A 19,779-nucleotide genomic window follows, 5' to 3' on the forward strand; every position below is an offset into this window, starting at 1 on the left:
TAAACCAAGCTGCTGTATTTTCAGATCAGTCTTTGCAAGAGATGTCTACTTCCATGGCTCTTGGGTGAAAACCAGGGAGTGGACATGCAGTGAAGTGTGTGGTCAGTTTACAACTGACTTTATAAGAAACTGTCAAACTTCTTCCGAGTGGTGGCATTACACGCATTCTCACCTGTACCATATGAAAGTTCAAAGTGCTCCACATCCAGGATCATAAGGTAGACCTGTTCATGAAGTGAGGTCCCTTCGTGGTCTTAATTTCCATTTCCTCCATGATTAATGGTGTGAACACCTTTTCATCTACGTATTGGTGATTCACATACATTTTTTGGTGAAGTGTCTAAGTCACTTGCCTGTTTTTTTTTTAACTGGGGCCTCCCTGGTGGCTCAGTGGTGACGAGTCCTCCTGCCGGATCCCTAGTCTGGGAAGACCCCGCATGCTGCAGGGCAGCTAAGCCCATGCACCACAACCCCTGCTGTGCCCAGAGCCCGGGAGCCGCAACTACTGAAGCCTGAGCGCCCAAGAGCCTGAGCTCTTCGACGAGAGAAACCACCGCAATGAGAAGCCCACGCGCTGCAACTCAGAGCAGCCCCCATTCTCTGCAACTAGAGAAAGCCCTCATGCAGCAATGAAGGCCCAGGACAGGCAAATAAACACATTTTTTAAATTGAGCTGTTTGTCTTATTATGGAGTTGGAAGTATTCTTTATACATTCTGGGTGAAGTCCTTTGGCTGATATATGTATGGCAAGCATGTATGCCACCCAGCCTGTGGACGAAATGTCATTCTTTTATGGTGTCTTTTGAAGAGAAGCTTTTTCTTTTGACAAAATCCAATTTATCAATTGTTTCATGGCATGGTTCATGTTCTTGGTGTCCTGTGGATCTTTCATATTTGGTTTCTTTTGCTCACCACTGTTCCTAGGGCTGATTTATCACATGCACTGTAGTTCCTTCACTGTGACTGGTGCACGGCCCTGGCAGGTACGCAATGCACATTATTCATCCACTTTACTGGTGATGACATGAGGGTTGTCTTCAGCCATTACAGATTTCACTGCCATGAACTTTCTTATAACTGTATCCAGGGACACGTTTCCATGTATTTATTTAGCTTTATCAGTTCAGTTCTGTTGCTCAGGTGTGTCTGACTCTGGGACCCCATGGACTGCAGCACGCCAGGCCTCCCTGTCTATCACCAACTCCCAGAGCTTGATCAAACTCATGTCCATTGAGTCTGTGATGCCATCCAACCATCTCACCCTCTGTCATCCCCTTCACCTCCTGCCTTCAATCTTTCCCAGCATCAGGGTGTTTTCAAATGAGTCAGTTCTTCACATCAGGTGGCCAAAATATTGGAGTTTCAGCTTCAGCATCAGTCCTTCCAATGAATATTCAGGACTGACTTCCTTTAGGATGGACTGGTTGGATCTCCTTGCAGTCCAAGGGACTCTCAAGAGTCTTCTCTAACACCACAGTTCAAAAGCATCAATTCTTCAGGGCTCAGCTTTCTTTATAGTCCAACTCTCACATCCATACATGACTCCTGGAAAAACCATAGCTTTGACTAGACAGACCTTTATTGGCAAAGTAATGTCTCTGCTTTTTAATATGCTGTCTAGGTTGGTAACAGAGAAGGAAATGGCAACCCACTCCAGTGTTCTTGTCTGGAGAATCCCAGGGACGGCGGAGCCTGGTGGGCTGCTGTCTATGGGGTCGCACAGAGTTGGACACGACTGAAGCGACTTAGCAGTAGCAGCTAGGTTGGCAATAGCTTTTCTTCCAAGGAGTAAGCGTCTTTTAATTTCATGGCTGCAGTCACCATCTGCAGTGATTTTGGAGCCCAAGAAAATAAAGTCTGTCACTCTTTCCATTGTTTCCCCATCTATTTGCCATGAAGTGATGGGACCGAATGCCATGATCTTAGCTTGATGAATGTTGAGTTTTAAGCCAACTAACTCTCCTCTTTCATTTTCATCAAGAAGCTCTTCAGTTCCTGTTTGCTTTCTGCCATAAGGGTGGTGTCATCTGCATATCTGAGGTTATTGATATTTCTCCCGGCAATCTCGATTCCAGCTTGTATTGCATCCAACCCAGCATTTCTCATGAGGTACTCTGCATATAAGTTAAATAAACAGGGTGACAATATACAGCCTTGACATACTCCTTTCCTGACTTGGAACCATTCTGTTGTTCCATGTCCAGTTTTAACTATTGCTTCTTGGCCTGCATACAGATTTCTCAGGAGGCAGGTCGGCTGGCCTGGTATTCCTATCTCTTTAAGAATTTTCCACAGTTTGTTGTGATCCACACAGTCAAAGGCTTTGGTGTAGTCAATAAAGCAGAAGTAGATGTTTTTCTGGAATTCTCTTGCTTTTTCAATGATCCAGCAAATGTTGGCAATTTGATCTCTGGTTCCTCTGCATTTTCTAAATCCAGTTTGAACATCTGGAACTTCATGATTCATGTACTGTGTAAGCCTGGCTTGGAGAATTTTGAGCGTTAATTTGCTAGCATGTGCTGCTACTGCTGCTAAGTCGCTTCAGTTGTGTCTGACTCTGTGTGACCCCATAGACGGAAGCCCACCAGGCTCCCCCGTCCCTGGGATTCTCCAGGCAAGAACACTGGAGTGGGTTGCCATTTCCTTCTCCAATGCATGAAAGTGAAAAGCGAAAGGGAAGTCCCTCAGTCGTGTCTGACTCTTAGCGACCCCATGGACTACAGCCTACCAGGCTCCTCCATCCATGGGATTTTCCAGGCAAGAGTACTGGAGTGGGGTGCCATTGCCTTCTCTGTGCTAGCGTGTGAGATGAGTGCAATTGTGTGGTAGTCTGAACTTTCTTTGGCATTGCCTTTCTTTGGTATTGGAATGAAAACTGACCCTTTCCAGCCTTATAGTCACTGCTGAATTCTCCAAATTTGCTGACATATTGAGTGCAGCACTTTCACAGCATCATCTCTCAGGATTTGAAATAGCTCAACTGGCATTCCATTACCTCAACTAGCTTTGTTCATAGTGATGCTTCCTGAGGCCCATTTGATTTCACATTCCAGAATGTCTGGCTCTAGGTGAGTGATGACACCATCGTGATTATCTGGGTCATGAAGATCTTTTTTGTATAGTTCTTCTGTGTATTCTTGCCACTTCTTAATATCTTCTGCTTCTGCTAGGTCCATACCATTTCTGTCCTTTATTGTGCCCATCTTTGCATGAAATGTTTACTTGGTATCTCTAATTTTCTCGAAGAGATCTCTAGTCTTTCCCATTCTATTGTTTTCCTCTATTTCTTTGCATTGATCACTGAGGAAGGTCTCCCTAACTCTCCTTGCTATTCTTTGGAACTCTGAATTCAGATGCTTATATCTTTCCTTTTTTCCTTTGCCTTTAGCTTCTCTTCTTTTCTCAGCTATTTGTAAGTCCTCCTCAGACAACCATTTTGCCTTTTTGCATTTCTTTTTCTTGGGGATGGTCTTGATTGCTGCCTCTTTTTACAATGTCACAAACCTCCATCCATAGTTCTTCAGGCACTCTGCCTAACAGATCTAATCCCTTGCATCTATTTGTCACTTCCACTGTATAATCGTAAGAAATTTGACTTGATTGAATCGTAAGGTCATACCTGAACGGTCTAGTGGTTTCCCCTACTTTCTTCAGTTTAAGTCTGAATTTGGCAATAAGGAGTTCATGATCTGAGCCACAGTCAGCTCCTGGTCTTGTTTTTGCTGACTGTATAGAGCTTCTCCATCTTTGGTTGCAAAGAATATAATCGATCTGATTTTGGTGTTGACCATCTGGTGGTGTCCCTGTGTAGAGTCTTCTCTTGTGTAGTTGGAAGAGGGTGTTTTCTGTGACCAGTGCATTCTCTTAGCCTTTGAATTGCTGGATGAGTGACGGGACGTGTGTAACTTCAACCGTACTGGGTGATCCCAAGAAGTTTCCAGAAGGAGGTGAACTAATGTGCACTCTGCCAGCAGCTTATGAAAGTCCCATTTTCTTCTCAGTCTCACCAGTGGTTTATATTTTCTATCCTTTTCACTTTTACTAATCTTATGGGTACACAGTAGCTGTTCATTTTTCAGACTTTCTTTCTGAATACAGGTGTTTCAATGAAGCCATAAATTTCCCTAAATATGTCTTTGGTTGCATCTTGTGATTTTTAAAATTTTTCAGGAAAAATTTTAATGAATTCAAAAGTGGAGAAAATAGTATAATGAACTCTCCTGTTCTCATTAGCGACTTTCAACATTTATCAGCCCACTGCTAATATTATGTATTTTACAACATCACTGGGTTGTTTTGAAGCAAATCCCATTCACACATATCCTCTCATTGATATACATATTTTAGCATTTAACTCTAAAAGAAAATTATCTTTCTTTTTGAGAATGGTCTTTTTAAAAAGAAACATGAAATGAAATCATTATACTATACTTAAAGATGTGAATAACACAATAAAATCATAATAAACCTCCAATATGATCCAATACACAGTGTTCAGACTCCGCTGTCTCACGAGCATTTCTAAGCTAATTTCCTAGACTCAGGATTCAAACAAGGTCCCCACACTGCATTTCATGATCATCTCTTAAATCTCTTAAGAGATTCCCACTGCACTGCTGGTCTTCCGCCACCTCCTATCTTTCGTTATTCTTTGCAATTTGCCTGTTGGGGAAATTGTCACTTATCCCAGCAAGTTCCTCCCATTCTGGATGTTGCTGACTGCCTCACTGTGGTGCTGTTTAGCATGTTCTATAGTCGCTTGTCTCCTGTACACGGACAGACTGAGGCTGGTTCTGAATCAGGCTGACTTTCTGGCAGGAAGATTTTCACGGATGTGTCCTGGACGCCTCTCTCACTATGATGCTAGCAGTGTTTGATGGTCCCCCCTTGGGCCCCCTATTTCATACGGGTGGCAAATAACTCAGCTTAAAATATTTTCTAATTGTTATTCTTCTGTGGACCATGAATTATCTAAAAGTGTATTTCTTAATTTCTACATATATGGAGATTTTCTAGTCATCTTTCTGTTACCAATTTCCAGCATTATCACAGAGTAGTCAGAAGACTTACTCTGATTTCAGTCCTTTTCAGTCCTTTCCTATTTGTTTTTTTTTTTTTTTTTTCTTTAAAGATTTTTGATGTGGACCATACTAAAAGTCTTTATTGAATTTGCTACAATATTGCTCCTATTTTATGTTTTGGTTTTTTTGGCCACAAGGCAGGGGGGATCTCTGTTCCCCAACCAGAGATCGAATCTAGACACAGATCTTACATTCTGCACAAAACTCAAAACTCTACTCAAGATGGATTATAAACCTAAGTGTAAGACACAAAACTTTGTAAAACTCTCAAAAGGTAATTTCGGAGACCACCTAGCTGACCTTGCACATAGCTATGATTTTTCAGAGACACCAAAGGCATGATCCATGAAAGAAGTAGTTAGTGAACTGGACTTCCTTAAAATTTAAAACTTCTGCTCTGCAAGACACAACATCAAGAAAACAACAAAGTATGTATCTAATAAAGGACTGCTATCCAAAATATACAAAGAACTCTTAAAGCTCCACAATAAGAAAAATAACAACATGATTAAATAATGAGCAAAACATCTGAACAGATTCCTCACCAAAGATGACCACGGATTGCAAGCAAGCAAATGAAAAGATATGAAGTGTCATTGTGCTGTGTGCTATGCTGTGTCACTTCAGTCGTGCGTGTTTGGCTATTTGCTACCCTATGGACTGTAGCACGTCAGGCTCCTCTGTCCATGGGATTCTGGAGGTAAGAATACTGGAGTGGGTTGTCACACTCTCCTTCAGAGGATCCTCCTGACCCAGGGATCGAACCACATCTCTTTGTCTCCTGCATTGCCAGGCAGGTTCTTTACCACTAGCACCCCCTGGGAAACCCTCAAAGTGTCATTAATGCTACTGCTGCTGCTAAGTCGCTTCAGTCATGTCCGACTCTGTGCGACCCCAGAGACGGCAGCCCACCAGGCTCCCTGTCCCTGGGATTCTCCAGGCAAGAACACTGGAGTGGGTTGCCATTTCCTTCTCCAATGCATGAAAGTGAGAAATGAAAGTGAAGTCGCTCAGTTGTGTCCGACACGTAGCGACCCCATGGACTGCACCCTACCAGGGTCCTCTGTCCATGGGATTTTCCAGGCAAGAGTACTGGAGTGGGGTGCCATTGCCTTCTCCACAAAGTGTCATTAGGGGACTGTAAATTAATACGACAGTGAGAAACTGTCAGAATGGCCAAAACCTAAAACACTGATAACAGCAAATGCTGGTGGGGATGTCAAGCAACAGAAGCTCCTATTCATCGCCAGTGGGATGCAGAGTGGTGTAGCCCCACTGAGGAAGGCAATTTGGCAGCTTCTCAGAAAACTGAACACTCTCCTACTACAAAACTTATGTCCACACAAAAACTTGCACATGGATGTTTATAGAAGCCTTGTTCATAATTGCCAAAACTTGGAAGCAAATATACACTGTGGCATGTCTAGGCAACAGGATATAATTCAATGATTAAAAAGAAGAATTTTCAAGACATGAAAAGACACTGAAAAACCTTGGATGGACATACCTAGGGGAAAGGACTCCATAGGTATGCTTCCAATTGCATGACATTTTGAAAAAGGCAAAACTAGGGAGACAGTAAAAAAAAAAAAATCAGTGATTGGCAGGGTTTATTATAGAGGAAGAAGGAAATGGCAACCCACTCCAGTGTTCTTGACTGGAGAATCCCAGAGACAAGGGAGCCTGGTGGGCTGCCATCTATGGGGTCGCACAGAGTCGGACACGACTGACGTGACTTAGCAGCGGCAGCAGCAGCAGCAGGGTAGAGGAAAAGATGAACAGGTGGAACCCAGAGGGTTTTCAAGACAGTCAAAACTGTTCTGTATATCACCATGCTGGTGGATACATGATACATATTTGTCAAAATCCATGGAAGCTGCAACACCAGGAGTGAACCCTAATGTAAACTATGAACTGAAGGTGATAATGACGTGAAATGCAGGCTCAGCGACTGTAACAAATGCTCCATTGTGGGAGAGGGTTCCTTAGTGGGCAAGGTGTGCACACGTGTGGCACAGGCACAGGGTTTTTATAGGAACTTTCTGTATAGGAGCTTTCTAAAACTGCTCCAATAAAGCTTATTAATCTAGAAAGAAATCTCTATGACTGTAGATTTTTTTTTAATTTCTTTTCATAGTTTTTCCATTTTTGCTTTTGGAGTCATGACAATAAGTGTATATACGTATGTAGCATTTTTATAAATTAGTAGTGAATTAAAACTTCATCACTATTAAGCAGTCCTCTTTTAGTAATCCTTTGTGCTTTAAATTCTGTTTTACCTCATGTTAATGCAGCTATAGCAGCTTTCCTACTACTATAGTAATTTCCTGACATACCTATTTTTTTATTTAAAATTTTGGATCATCCTTAAGTTTTTGCTCTTTCTCTTATAAACAGCACATAATAGAATTTTAAGAAGATTTTTAGGGTTTTTTTTTTTCCAAAAAATGTTTAAGAAAGATTGTTTTAATCCTCTAACTTACGTGAAATTGTCATTTTTCATTTTAATGATATGTGTATATAATCAAGTAGATTTACACACATACCAGTTAGTTTGTTTTCCTAAATACTGGTTTAACATTAGAAAAGCATCAATATTTTGGCCACATTGACAGATTATGGGAGAAAAAATATCCTATCCATTCTCAATAGATGCAGAAAAAGCACTTGATAATATTTAACGTACATTTTTGATAAAAACTCTTTTTAAAACACTGGGAACTAAATGAATCTTCTTTCATCTGATGAAGGATGTGCCTACTTTTACCATTTAAACAGCACTGTGAGTCCTGAAAAAGGAAAAAGTCATAAAAATTGGAAATAAGAAATAAAACTCTCATTTTAGAGATAATATGACAAAATAGGTAAATAGTCCAAAAATGTGTAGATAAATTATTAGAATTACTAGGTGAATTTTAAAAAGTTACTGGATACAAGGGCAAAATACAAAATCACTGAAATTTTTATATACTAAAAATAAACATAGAATAAATTTTTTAAAGTTAATATTTCAAAAATATTAAAATACAAGAATAAAATAAAAAAGTACAGAACATGTATGCAAAAAAATCAATTAAATTTTTTATATAAATTAAAGAAATCAAACAAATGCATTATGTTAAATGAATGCAACAGTCAGTGCTGTTAAGATGTCAACTTTTGTCAAACTGACTTTAAGGGTCAATCCAATCATAATAAAATGTCATTAGGACTTTTTAAGGAATCCAATAAGCTAATTCTAAAAATATACGGGCAGACAAAAGACCTAGAAGGGTTGGTCTTTCCTGAAGAAGAAGAACAAGTTAAGAGGACTTGCTTTACTTAATATCAAGGCTTATCTTAAGGCTAAAATGATTGAGACAGGATGGATATAGATCAGTGGAACAGGATAAATAGTCCAGACATAGATCTACACATTGATATATTTTGAATTGTGGTGCTTTCGAATTCATGCTTTTGAACTGTGGTGTTGGAGAAGATTCTTGAGAGTCCCTTGGACTGCAAGGAGATCCAACCAGTCCATCCTAAAGGAAATCAGTCTTGAATATTCACTGGAAGGACTGATGCTGAAGCTGAAACTCCAGTCCTCTGGCCATATGATGCAAAGAACCGACTCATTGGAAAAGACCCTGATGCTGGGAAAGATCGAAGGCAGGAGGAGAAGGGGACGACAAAGGGTGAGATGGTTGGATGGCATCACCAACTCGATGGACATGAGTCTGAGCAAGCTCCAGGAGTTGGTGATGGACCGGGAGGCCTGGTGTGCTGCCGTCCATGGGGTTGCAGAGAGTTAGACACAACTGAGTGACTGATCTGAACTGAGTGAAATCTACACATACACGGATAGTTGATTGAGAGAGGTGGCGGAAGACAGAGCGGTGTTAAAACTGTATATCCATACGGGAAGAGAATGAAACTGGTCCCTACCTTGGTTGTGAACAAAAATCAACTTCAGATATTAGCTATGTAGGCAAAACAAGGAGGCTATTATAAGTTACAGAGAATAATATTATAACCTCAGGGTAGGAGAAGATTTCTTAATCCAGGCAGAAAAAGCACTATCCATAAAGGAAAAATTCTGTTCATCAAAAGACGGTTAAGAAAGTAAAAGGCCAATGAGACTAGAAATCAACTGTAAGGAGAAACTGCAAACACATGGGGGCTGAGCAACATGCCGCTAAAGAGGCAAACGGGTCACTGCAGAGATCAAAGAGGAATTAAAGAAAAATGCCTGGAGACAAAAGAAAACAAAAACGCAACAAAGTCTACGGGACGCAACAAAAGCAGTTTAAAAGGGAAGTTTATAGCAATACGATCCTACCTCAGGAAACAAGAAAAATCTCAAAGAAACAACCTAATCCCACAACTAAAGCAACTAGAGGAAGAAGAACAAACATAACTCAAAGTTAGTAGAAGGAAAGAAATCCTAAAGGTGAGGAAGTAAATGAAAGAGAGACAGAAAATAATCAATGAAAAGAAAAGCTTGTTGTTTGAAAAGATAAACCAAATTGATAAAGCTTTAGCCAGACTTGACAAGCAAAAAAAAGGAGATGATCCAAGTCAATAAAGTCAGAAATAAAAAGAAGTTACAAACATCACAGAGATACAAAGGCTCATAGGAGACTATGAACAGTTATACACCAATAAAATGGACGACCTAGAAGAAATGGACAACTTCTTGCTGCTGCTGCTGCTGCTGCTAAGTTGCTTCAGTCGTGTCCGACTCTTCGCGACCCCATAGGCGGCAGCCCACCAGGCTCCCCCATCCCTGAGATTCTCCAGGCAAGAACACTGGAGTGGGTTGCCATTTCCTTCTCCAATGCATGAAAGTGAAAAGTGAAAGTGAAGTCGCTCAGTCGTGTCCGACTCTTAGCGACCTCATGGACTACAGCCCACCAGGCTCCTCCATCCATGGGATTTTCCAGGCAAGAGTACTGGAGTGGGTTGCCATTGCCTTCTCCTGGGCAACTTCTTAGAAAGGTCCAATTTCCCAAGATTGAATCAGGAAGAAACAGAACATATGAACAGACCAATTACCAGCAATGAAATTTAGTCAGTAGTTTTAGAACTCCCAACAAAGATTGGACCAGATGGCTTCACAGGTGAATTCTATCAAACATTTGGCAAAGAGTTAAAGCCTATCCTTCTCAAACTACTCCAAAAAATTGCAGAGAAAGGAACACTTCCAAACTCATTCTATGAGGCTAGCATTATCCTGATACCAAAACCAGACAAAGATATGACAGGAAAAGAAAATTACAGGCCAATATCAATGATGAATATAGATGTAAAAATCCTCACCAAAATACTAACAAACCAAACCCACAATATATTAGAAGGACCGTGATCAAGATTTATCCCAGGGATGGAAGGATTTTTTCATATCTGCAAGTCCATCAATGTGATACACCACATTGACAAATTGAAGAATAAACACGATACAATTATCTCAATTACTACAGTAAAAGCCTTTGGTAAAATTTAATATCCATTTATGATTAAAACTCTCGAGAAAGTGGGCATAGAGGGGACATACTTCAACATAAAGGCTGTATATAACAAACCCACAGCTAATATCATTCTCAACAGCGAAAAGCTGAAAGCATTCCTTCTCAGATCAGGAACAAGACAAGGGTGCCCACTCACCACTTTTATTCAACAGAGTGTTAGAAGTCCCAGCTGCAGCAAGCAGACAAGAAAAAGAAATAAAAGGAATATAAATTGGAAAAGAAGTCAAACTGTCACTGTTTGCAAATGACATGAAAACCCTAAAGATGCCACCAGCAAACGACTAATCCGAGAGTTCATAAATGAATTCAGTAAGGCTCCAGGACACAAACTGTGTAGAAATCTGTTTCATTTCTGTACACTAACAAGAAACTATCAGCAAGATAAACCACGGAAATGAGCCCATTCACAATCACACCAAAAGAGAATAAAATACCTTGGCGCCCCAAAGAAATAACTAAGATAGGCTGTAGTGCCTGGCTTCGACCTCTCTGGCTTTGTTTTCCTTTGTGATTCTAATAGAATTTGTTTCTCAGCCTTCCACGGTTGTTCTTCCAATATTTCATACTATTTAGTTTCAGATTCAAGACTTTCTTTCCATCAAGGACAAAATAGATATGCAACAAGCAACAAAGGTTTACTGTCGTCAATGTCTTGTAAAATAAAAACCTATAATGGAAAATAATTTAAAAAATAATATATGTGTATAACTGGATCACCTTGCTATGTGCATTGTAAGTGAACTATACATCAATACAATACATATATTAAGAAAAAAAAACTTTCGGGGATGCCAAGTTAGGGGTTCTAGTCAATTCTAGGTTTTTTTTTTTTCCCTTAAATAGGAGCTGGACAATCTTTTTTTTTTTTAATTGTGTAATTATTCCATTTTTGCAAGAGGTCCTTGCCTGTAGCAAAGCCTTTGTCACTGTCTCCTAGTCAACATACAACTGCTCTTTCTCTGGAAAACTATCAAATTCAGTCCTTTTGACATAATTGACTACAGCTGCTTTCTTCTACTTTCTTTTAAAAAGAAAATGAAATCAACCAATGTTATTAAATGGAATACATCAATTAAACAATTAGAGCCTGCCTGTACATGAGGCAGAGCCTCCGTTCTGGCAGAGGTTTTGTGTACAAATGTCTTTCTTTACTTTGTTCACCAGAGACTTTGAACTTAGGATAATAGCTGAAGGGCTTTAAATGACATTTTCAAAAATAGAAGATTCTGAGACTCAGAAATCTCTTTAAGGCCAGTGTAAATAACTTGAAAGGTGATCTGAATGGCTGGTCTCGAGGCATTAACTGGATGTAAGTTTTCTAACGCATATTCATAGAAACCCCGGGGAGTCCCAGCTGTAGTTCTCCGGTGTAGGCACAGCTGATGGATTTATCTCAGTTCACCTGCTTGCCTTTGCTTGCTCTTTGTGCGTGCATAGACTAAAAACGGTTAAAAACGAACATGTCACCCTAGAAACGTTTAACTTTTTTTTTTATGTCACTTAAATGAGGCTCTCAGAAATGTCTGTTATTATAGAGTTAAATGTTAGAACTTTTTTTCTTGCTAACAAGAATGTATCTCTCATTCTCAAAAAGTTTATTATTCACAACAGTTGCAGGAGAACAATTCCCTATGTCTTTCTCCTGTTTCAGAAGAGTTCAGAAAGCCAAAGCCCACCATACTCCATGGCTTCCCTTATTTCAGGCAAAAATTACACCTGCCACCTTTCCGAGGTTTCTGTGTAATCTGTGTACCAATCTTTAGGCTCCTTATTGATGTAGCAAGGAATCACAGTTAAGCCCAATTTGTAGCTGTCACTCTGCAAAGCAAATCCATGGATCTTGGCTGTGTTAGGTAACCACACTGACTCACATAACAAACCCAACCTGCCCCTTAACAGAAATTTATTAATAGATGAGCTGGGTTTTGTTCAGGGGATTTTTGGCTTTTAATTGGACGACCATGCTCAATAATTACAGACATTTGACAATATAAATGTCACTCTGCAGGGTCTTGGGTTCACATACAGATGTGTCGCTTGAATTTTTAGATGTAAGTTACATGAAGAGTATGGTGCTCCTCCCCACCGCCACCACTTGTCTGTTTACTCTGCCGGGCCAACAACAGGGCCAACAACAATCAGTTTTTCCTCTTTGCACTATGCTTTCCAATTGTCATCTTTATGAAAAATCAAGAGGTAGGACAAAAAACACCACACCCAGCACCAGGTGTCCCAGGGAGATCCTAAAACAGTAATTCTCACCTGAAGAGCTGGGGCCGTCACGCCGACCCCTGATGTTCAGTGAGTGCACGGGGCTGTCCCCACAGTACAGAGGGGTCGGTCCACCTGGGATGCTCAGAGGGACTGCATGGGAAGCATGGGAGCTTCAGAGGGACTTCCGGAAGCCTAAGAAGGAAGGCGCAGCAGCAGATCCTATAGTACCGGACCAAGGCGCTCAGCCATACACAGACGTCAAGGGTGTGGTCCTTTCCTCTCCCACCCACCTGCTGAGAGTGAAAAGGCCAGATGGCGAAGAAAAGAGAGGCCCTCCTCACCTGATCACTTGGGAGCTGGCCACACATGGAATTACTCCAGTTTTACACACAATACGTAGTGGGGGTTGCTCACACTTAAAAGAAGCCTATTTGGTCACATTATCTTCTTGGTAGAAAAATCAGAATTGTTGCATGTTGAATTCACTTAAAGCAGGGAGTTTGCAGTAGCAAAGGCAGTGTATGTTTTTGAGACAATTCACTACTAACCTCGTAGTGCGGTGACGACCTTGGGTCCAAGTTGTGACCACTGAAGCAAGCAAATAGGGGGGAAAAAAACACACGTTTATTTTTCTGAAGATGATGTGGCCTAAAACTCCAATGGCACAAAGTTTAGAACAAATGTCTGCTATGAACATGATTCACATCCACTTCCTAAACTCCTAAGTCAGCAGCAAAGGGCATCAGATCAAGTTAGGAGGGCATGAAAACCTGCATCTGCCTCGCCTCCCTACCCTAAACAGCTGTCAGTTTCCCAAAGCAAAGTCAGATTCTGGAATCTGCCTTATACCCAAAATTCTTAGATGAGAGGCGAGAACAGTAACTCAGAAAATATCAAAAAAATGATTGATGTTTACGACCCGGATTTTTGGCAAACCTTCCTAGATTACACAATCAGGTCAACTGAGATAAGAAAAAACACTGCTTTGTTCCACGTCTGGGAGCTACTTGTTACTGCGACTGTATTTTTTTTTTTTGGTTGGCTGAATTACAACCCCTTTAAAAGTTTTTCAAATGGGTCCCCACCCCCCACCAAAAAATCCCACCAAAGTGAGGTTCTAATACCATTTTCTCTGGTAAAGGGGAAACTATCTATATTCTTGGAAATGAAACATTATTTGAATCAAAACTGAAATTTCAAAGCAAAGGTCATATACTTAATACTTGCTAGCTGAAGAGGAGTGTGAAAAGGCTAATATTCCTGAGTTTGTGTGTAGAAAAAGAATCAGAAAATTTGAAGCATTTGGGAGAAAAATTCCACTTGCAAGACAGACATCCAAAATGGCTCAACATAATTTATTTTTTTTTTTTAATGTTAAAATGTACAGAGTTCTTTTGAAAGTACTTGCTAGAAAGGGGGAAAAAAAAGTGATATTACATACAGGAGAGGAAGGAGACCGGCTGGCCCAGGAGCGCGTGACATGGAGAAGTACGAAGGCATCTAGGCACCCCTTCCCCGTAGCTTACAAGTCACCATGAACAAAGTACAAAGAGGTTACAAAACAGGAAAAGCAAATATAAACAGACAGGAATAGACTTAGCTTCATTTGTACATGCGGCTTTTAGAGGCATCTGGAGCTCTATTCACACACTCTAGAGATCTCTTTAAAGAGAATTTTTATCTTTCTTAAAATAGTTTTTAATATTCTACAACAAAGATAAAAAATTTTAAAGATGGAATGAAATGAAAAAGCTCTTATTTTAAAAGGCATCAAAGTCACTAACAGTGAGTTTTTTAAATTTCTTTTTTTAGAAGATTACCCAAGTTATCTTGCTAAAAATACATTTTTTTTTTAAACAGAAGTGAAAAAATGACAGGTACCAATATTACTGTGTTGGATAATTTCTTTTATAATATAGAAAAGAACATTTTCTCTACAATAGTTCTAAAGTCACAAAAAGGCTTGTGGAAAAAGGGAGCTGCCCGATTGAAAATTGTTTTTTTTTTTTTTTTTTTTTTTAAAAGAAACAAAACCAAACACAACCGCAAACCAACAGAAACTGAATTCACGGCCCTCCTTTCAACAGCTTCTCCTTCTGCCCTGACCCACCCTCCTCCCAAGACACCTCCCTCCCCACCCACCCCGTCCCCACCCCAACCAGGAAGCAATGACAGCGCTGAAGAGTCGGCAGAGGGCAGCACAGGGCACGTTCTACACACGGGACGGGGGCTGGAAAGGTATATACAGAGACTGGTCCTACTCAGCCTTGCGCATGCTCAGAATGCTCAGACAGCGGTTAGGAGGCGGGATTCTGCCTTGTTCTACCTAACACGTTTAATTGAGAAAGTCAATTAAAGTGTGTGTATATATATTAAAAAAACCAACAAACCTGTGCATTTGAAAAAATTTAATGCCTAATTTGTTACTTCAAAAATTTATCTATATAAAATGTACAAATAAAGGAGAGAATTTAACGCTTACAGGTATTTCTTTAAGCAGTACTTCCTCCTTTTGGATATTTGACTGCACATACCAAGTGGTATAATAGTGTCCATCTTCCAATGATGGAACATATATACGTATATATATATACACACATATATATATACTTCTATATATATATGTTTTTTTTAACCTATCCCTGGAGCAAGTGACAAGAGAATGGGCGAACTGGCTGCACAAGAGAAAAGAGAATGAAGTTGGAAGTGACATAGGAGCCTGCCAAAACCCTGCTGTCCAGATCTGCCCGACTATGCTGGTGGTTGGTCGATCCCTCTTCTCCTCAGCCTCTCCCCGGGGAGGGGCCGCGCATCCCGATTCACAGGGGAAGGGACTTAGGATCTCAAAAGACAAAGGAAAACTAGAGGTATGTTATCACTGAAGTAGCTATAAGACTCACGCCACGGTCTCCCTCACAACACGCTATCTGCGTCATCTCTTCCAACACAAAGTAAACAGTGTCAAAGGTTAGTCAGGTATTTCTCAAGCCGCTGACGTGTACAGTCATCCGCCAACCCTTTAGATGAGGACGTCAGAGGCTCATCGCCACATCACCGGGGACTATTGTTCACTCTAATCACAGTCAGGAAGGCTCGAGAATCGAGACCCTTAAGAGTCTCAAGGTATGTACTAAAATCAAGAGGCTGCGTGGAATTATGTGCGTATGGCTGATTCACCAGGTGGTAAAAAAAACAAGAGGTTACATTCCTCTTTTGATTGTTAACTGACCATCTATTCCTCCAAGGCTGGATCAGGATTGCAAACAGCTTTCCTCTGAGATTCTGCTGTTAATTGAGACTTACAGTATTTTTGTGTCTCTGAGTGCTGAGTGGGAGTAGTTTTTAAAAAATTATATTACACTTGATCTAAGAAAAACAAACATTTCAATGAAGTCCATCTATAAAGAAACATTCTTGGGGAAAGGCTTCAAGAGGTGTGTGTGTGCGCGTGTGTGTATCTGTAGGGAGTGGAGGGGATTTTAGGAGGAGAAGCATTTTCCTGCCTCGCTTTATTAATAATAATAATAATAATATTAACAATAATAATAAGTTTAAGGAGCTTGGGTTGTTCTCCATGTCCCCTTCCGAGTCTCCCATAAGTGCCTCCTGCTGGAATGAAGTAGGGAATGAAAGGCTGGGTGTGGAGGAAAAGGGTCTGGCTAACCCTCGAGATGTATATGTAACATTTAAAAATGACGACACTGGGAGCTGCAAACACTTGAGGGGAAACATACATTTTAAAATAAAATAAAGATAATTCACTTTTACACAAATTCTGTCCATGTGGCGTGTAAAGAAAGTAAGGCTCTTTTTAATTATGAAAAGATTTCTGTGCATGTTTCCCCTATCCCCAAATCCGTTTTTAGATGAGTTCTATTGTAAAATGTTCAAGATTGTGAAGAAAACCAAAACCCAGAACAAAATGAACCCCCCAAAAAAGAGAAGACCAGGTTTTCTAAAAAATAAAATAAACCAAAGAAAAATTCCTCTAAATCTACAGCAATATTTTAACTGGAAAAAAAGGTCCATTTTTCTCTGGTTTGTCAGTATAAAAGGTTCCTTTATTTATATATATTTAGGTTCTGAACTGCAAGTCCATCTTGCTCATCTTCTCATGTAAGGTCCGTTGAGCGACTGCTTGGGCACGCCCGCCGCGTTCATGTAGCTGTGATGGGAGGGGCCCGTGTACATCACGTTTCCGTGCGGGCTCGGCTGCATAGGCTGCTGGGGGTAGGCCTGGCCCCCCATCACCCCCATCTGCATCTGCATAGGATACTGTGCTGTCTGGTTCATGTAGGCCGGGTTACTATGGTAACTGCTGTTCATCATGGGCTGGGTCATTCGATAGCTGTTCATGGCGTTCAGGGTGTTCATATTCATGGAATTGACATTATAGGCAGGGGTGGGCATCAAGTTCACCCCCATGTTCATGCCACGCTGCACGGCCAAGGCACGTGGGCCGGCCTGCATGGCGACCGCGGGCGGGCTGCGGCCGTACAGCTGCTGCTGGTGAGCCGCCGCGGAGGGCAGGGGCGCCGACTTGGAGCGGATGGAAATGTGCCCCTTGACGGGCATCTGCCCTTGCAGCCTCTGAGTGTGGGGAATGCCAATATTGGTGGCAGACATGTTGCACTGCAGCAGAGGGGACGTGAGGTTCATGGTGGTGGAGGCCAAGTTCGGGGGCGGTGTCATGGTGGCTTGTGCTTGAGGGGTCCCTGCTAAGGGATGCGATGGAGCCAGCTGAGCCAGTCCCGTGTTGGACAGAGAAACACTGGTTGCATAGGAAGTCACAGCAGGAGAATGGCTATAAGGCATGGCATGGGGGTCCATAATGGTGTTGGTCAGCTGCTGCAACTTGGCCAGACTGAAGGTGGCCGACGGCTGGGAGTAGCTGCCGGCCCCGAAGTCCCCGGGGATCCGCTCGTAGATGCTGATGTTCCCCGCACTGCCGGACTCGGGGATTTCCATGATCATGGGCGCCGGAGTGAAGCTGTTGTTCATACTGCACTGCGACAGCGGGGGCTGCTGCTGGGGCGGGGGTGGGGGCTGTGGCTGCTGGGGCGGCGGCGGGGGTGGGGGCGGCGGCTGGGCAGGCGGTGGGGGCGGGGCTGGCGGCTGAGGCTGTGGTGGTGGAGGCTGCTGCGATGGCTGGGGCGGCGGCGGCTGCTGAGTGCTGGGAGGCCTCTCAACGGCACAGCTCTGCGGGGACTTGATGCCACAGTTGGCGGCGGGCGGGACGCTACTCTGTGGCATCAGGCTGCAGCCGCCACCCATGCCGGCCATCTGCTGGGTGACCACGCAGCTGTTCTGGGTGAGGCTACTGGAGGACGACAGGCCGTAGGAGCAGCTGCTCTGGGAGGAGCTGTTCCCACAGATGCTGCTGCCCATAGTGGAGTCGTAGCTGCTGGGGTTCTCGTAGTTCTCTGTGGTGCTCTCGATGCTGCCCAGGTCGCTGAAGCCGCTGTCCACCACCTGCTGGGAGTGGTCAGATACGGAAGGCACATCCATCATGGGGCTGGTCTCCATGTTCTGCATAGACGGGGCGGACAGGGATCCTTGCTCCGGGCTGATCTGGGTGTAGCCCCCTTCGAGGGCGGGCACGCTGGGGCTGCTGACCGAGCGCACCGACTGGCTGGGGTGGGACTGGACGGAGGACAGCGGGCTGTTGTGCTCAGAGGCGTGGCAGTCCTCCACCAGGGCCAGTGGCGGGTCCTCGTCGGCTTGCGTGTAACTCTGCAGCGTCTGGCAGGCGGCCAGAGTCTCCTCGCAGTCCTGGTAGGCGCCCTCATGCTCGCCGCGCTCCTCCTGCGTCAGGGACTGCACGGCCTGCACCGTCTCCAGGTCCAGCTCGCTGTGCGGGATCTCCTCCTCCTCCTTCAGCTCCAGCAGCTCCTCCTTCGAGCGCGAGTCCTCCTCGCGGTCGTCCTCAGAGCCCGGCATGTGCTCCGACACCACGGACGCATCGTGCGAAGTCTGCTCCTCCTCGGAATCCGGCTCCGTCTCCTCCTTGTCTTTCGGGTTCTCCCCACTGCCCTGCACATTAGGATCTAAAAAAGCCTCCCGGCCGCCAGGCTCCTCCTTGACGCCCTCCCGCGCTGGCGGCTCCCCCGGCTCCTCCTCCTTCTTGGCGGGCTCCAGATGGCCGTCGTCCTCGTCGTCCGCATCGTGGTCCTCGCTCTGGTTTGCCTCCGCGGCCGTGTCCTCCTCCTCCTCGGGCTCCCGCCTGGCCAGCTCCTGCGGCGCCTCCTCCGACGGCCGCTGCTCTGCCGGGACGCGGGGCTTCTCCTCTTCCTCACCAGCCTCGGGCTCCTTGGCTTCGGCCTCCGGGCTGCTGGGTTCGGCGGGAGAGGCCACCGCCCTGACGTCACTGCTGGTGGTGTCCTCCTCCTCCCCCTCCTCGCCCTCCTCCGCTTCCAGGGGCAGCTCCTCCTCTTCCTTCCTTTCCTCCGTTAAAGGCAAGTCTTCTTGTGGTTCAACAGTTTCTTCGCTTTCTTCCATTTTGGATTTACGTCCCGCTTTCGGAAGGGGGACGATGGGCTCAACGATGCACTCTTGAGCAGTGAGGGGCACCATCTCCCGACTCAGCTTAAAGCCCGGCTTGCGACCAGGTCTCTTTTTCCAGTGGACTGGTTTGCGGCTCTTGCCCTTGGGCCATCCCTTCTTCTTCTTCATGGGCGTGGATGTATCTGGCTCAAGTGGAGCGTCCTTCACATCACATTTTCTCAAGAGAGACACTGGCTTTAGGACAGGAGTGTCTGCACAGGAAGGATAAAAAATAAAATAAATTACAGGATCTTGTATTTGCTAGTGCCTTTGTCCGAGCCCACATGTACAACAGAAATGATTTTATTATCACCCCAAACTCCCGACTATCTTCATTTCTAAGTTAAGAATCTAAAGGAGAAACCTATTTCATGATATCTTCTGAAGTCACAGAGGGAACTGGCAGAACAAGGAAAAGAATTCTGGTCCA

At 43.4% G+C, this 19,779-nt stretch overlaps 1 protein-coding gene across 4 annotated transcripts in view; it reads right to left on the bottom strand.

The window, feature by feature from the left end:
- Positions 1-14,140: 14,140 nt before the first annotated feature.
- The window catches only part of KAT6A (lysine acetyltransferase 6A), a 108,786-nt gene continuing 103,147 nt past the window's right edge, over positions 14,141-19,779 (bottom strand). For all 4 annotated transcript variants that reach the window (XM_061404584.1, XM_061404582.1, XM_061404583.1 and 1 more), the window contains one exon: positions 14,141-19,561. In XM_061404584.1, coding sequence (XP_061260568.1) covers positions 16,911-19,561 — 2,651 coding nt within the window. In that variant the 3' untranslated portion in view covers positions 14,141-16,910. The remainder of the gene's footprint in view (positions 19,562-19,779) is intronic.

Source organism: Bos javanicus, chromosome 27, assembly GCF_032452875.1.
Source record: "Bos javanicus breed banteng chromosome 27, ARS-OSU_banteng_1.0, whole genome shotgun sequence".
NCBI classification, from domain to species: Eukaryota; Metazoa; Chordata; class Mammalia; order Artiodactyla; family Bovidae; genus Bos; species Bos javanicus.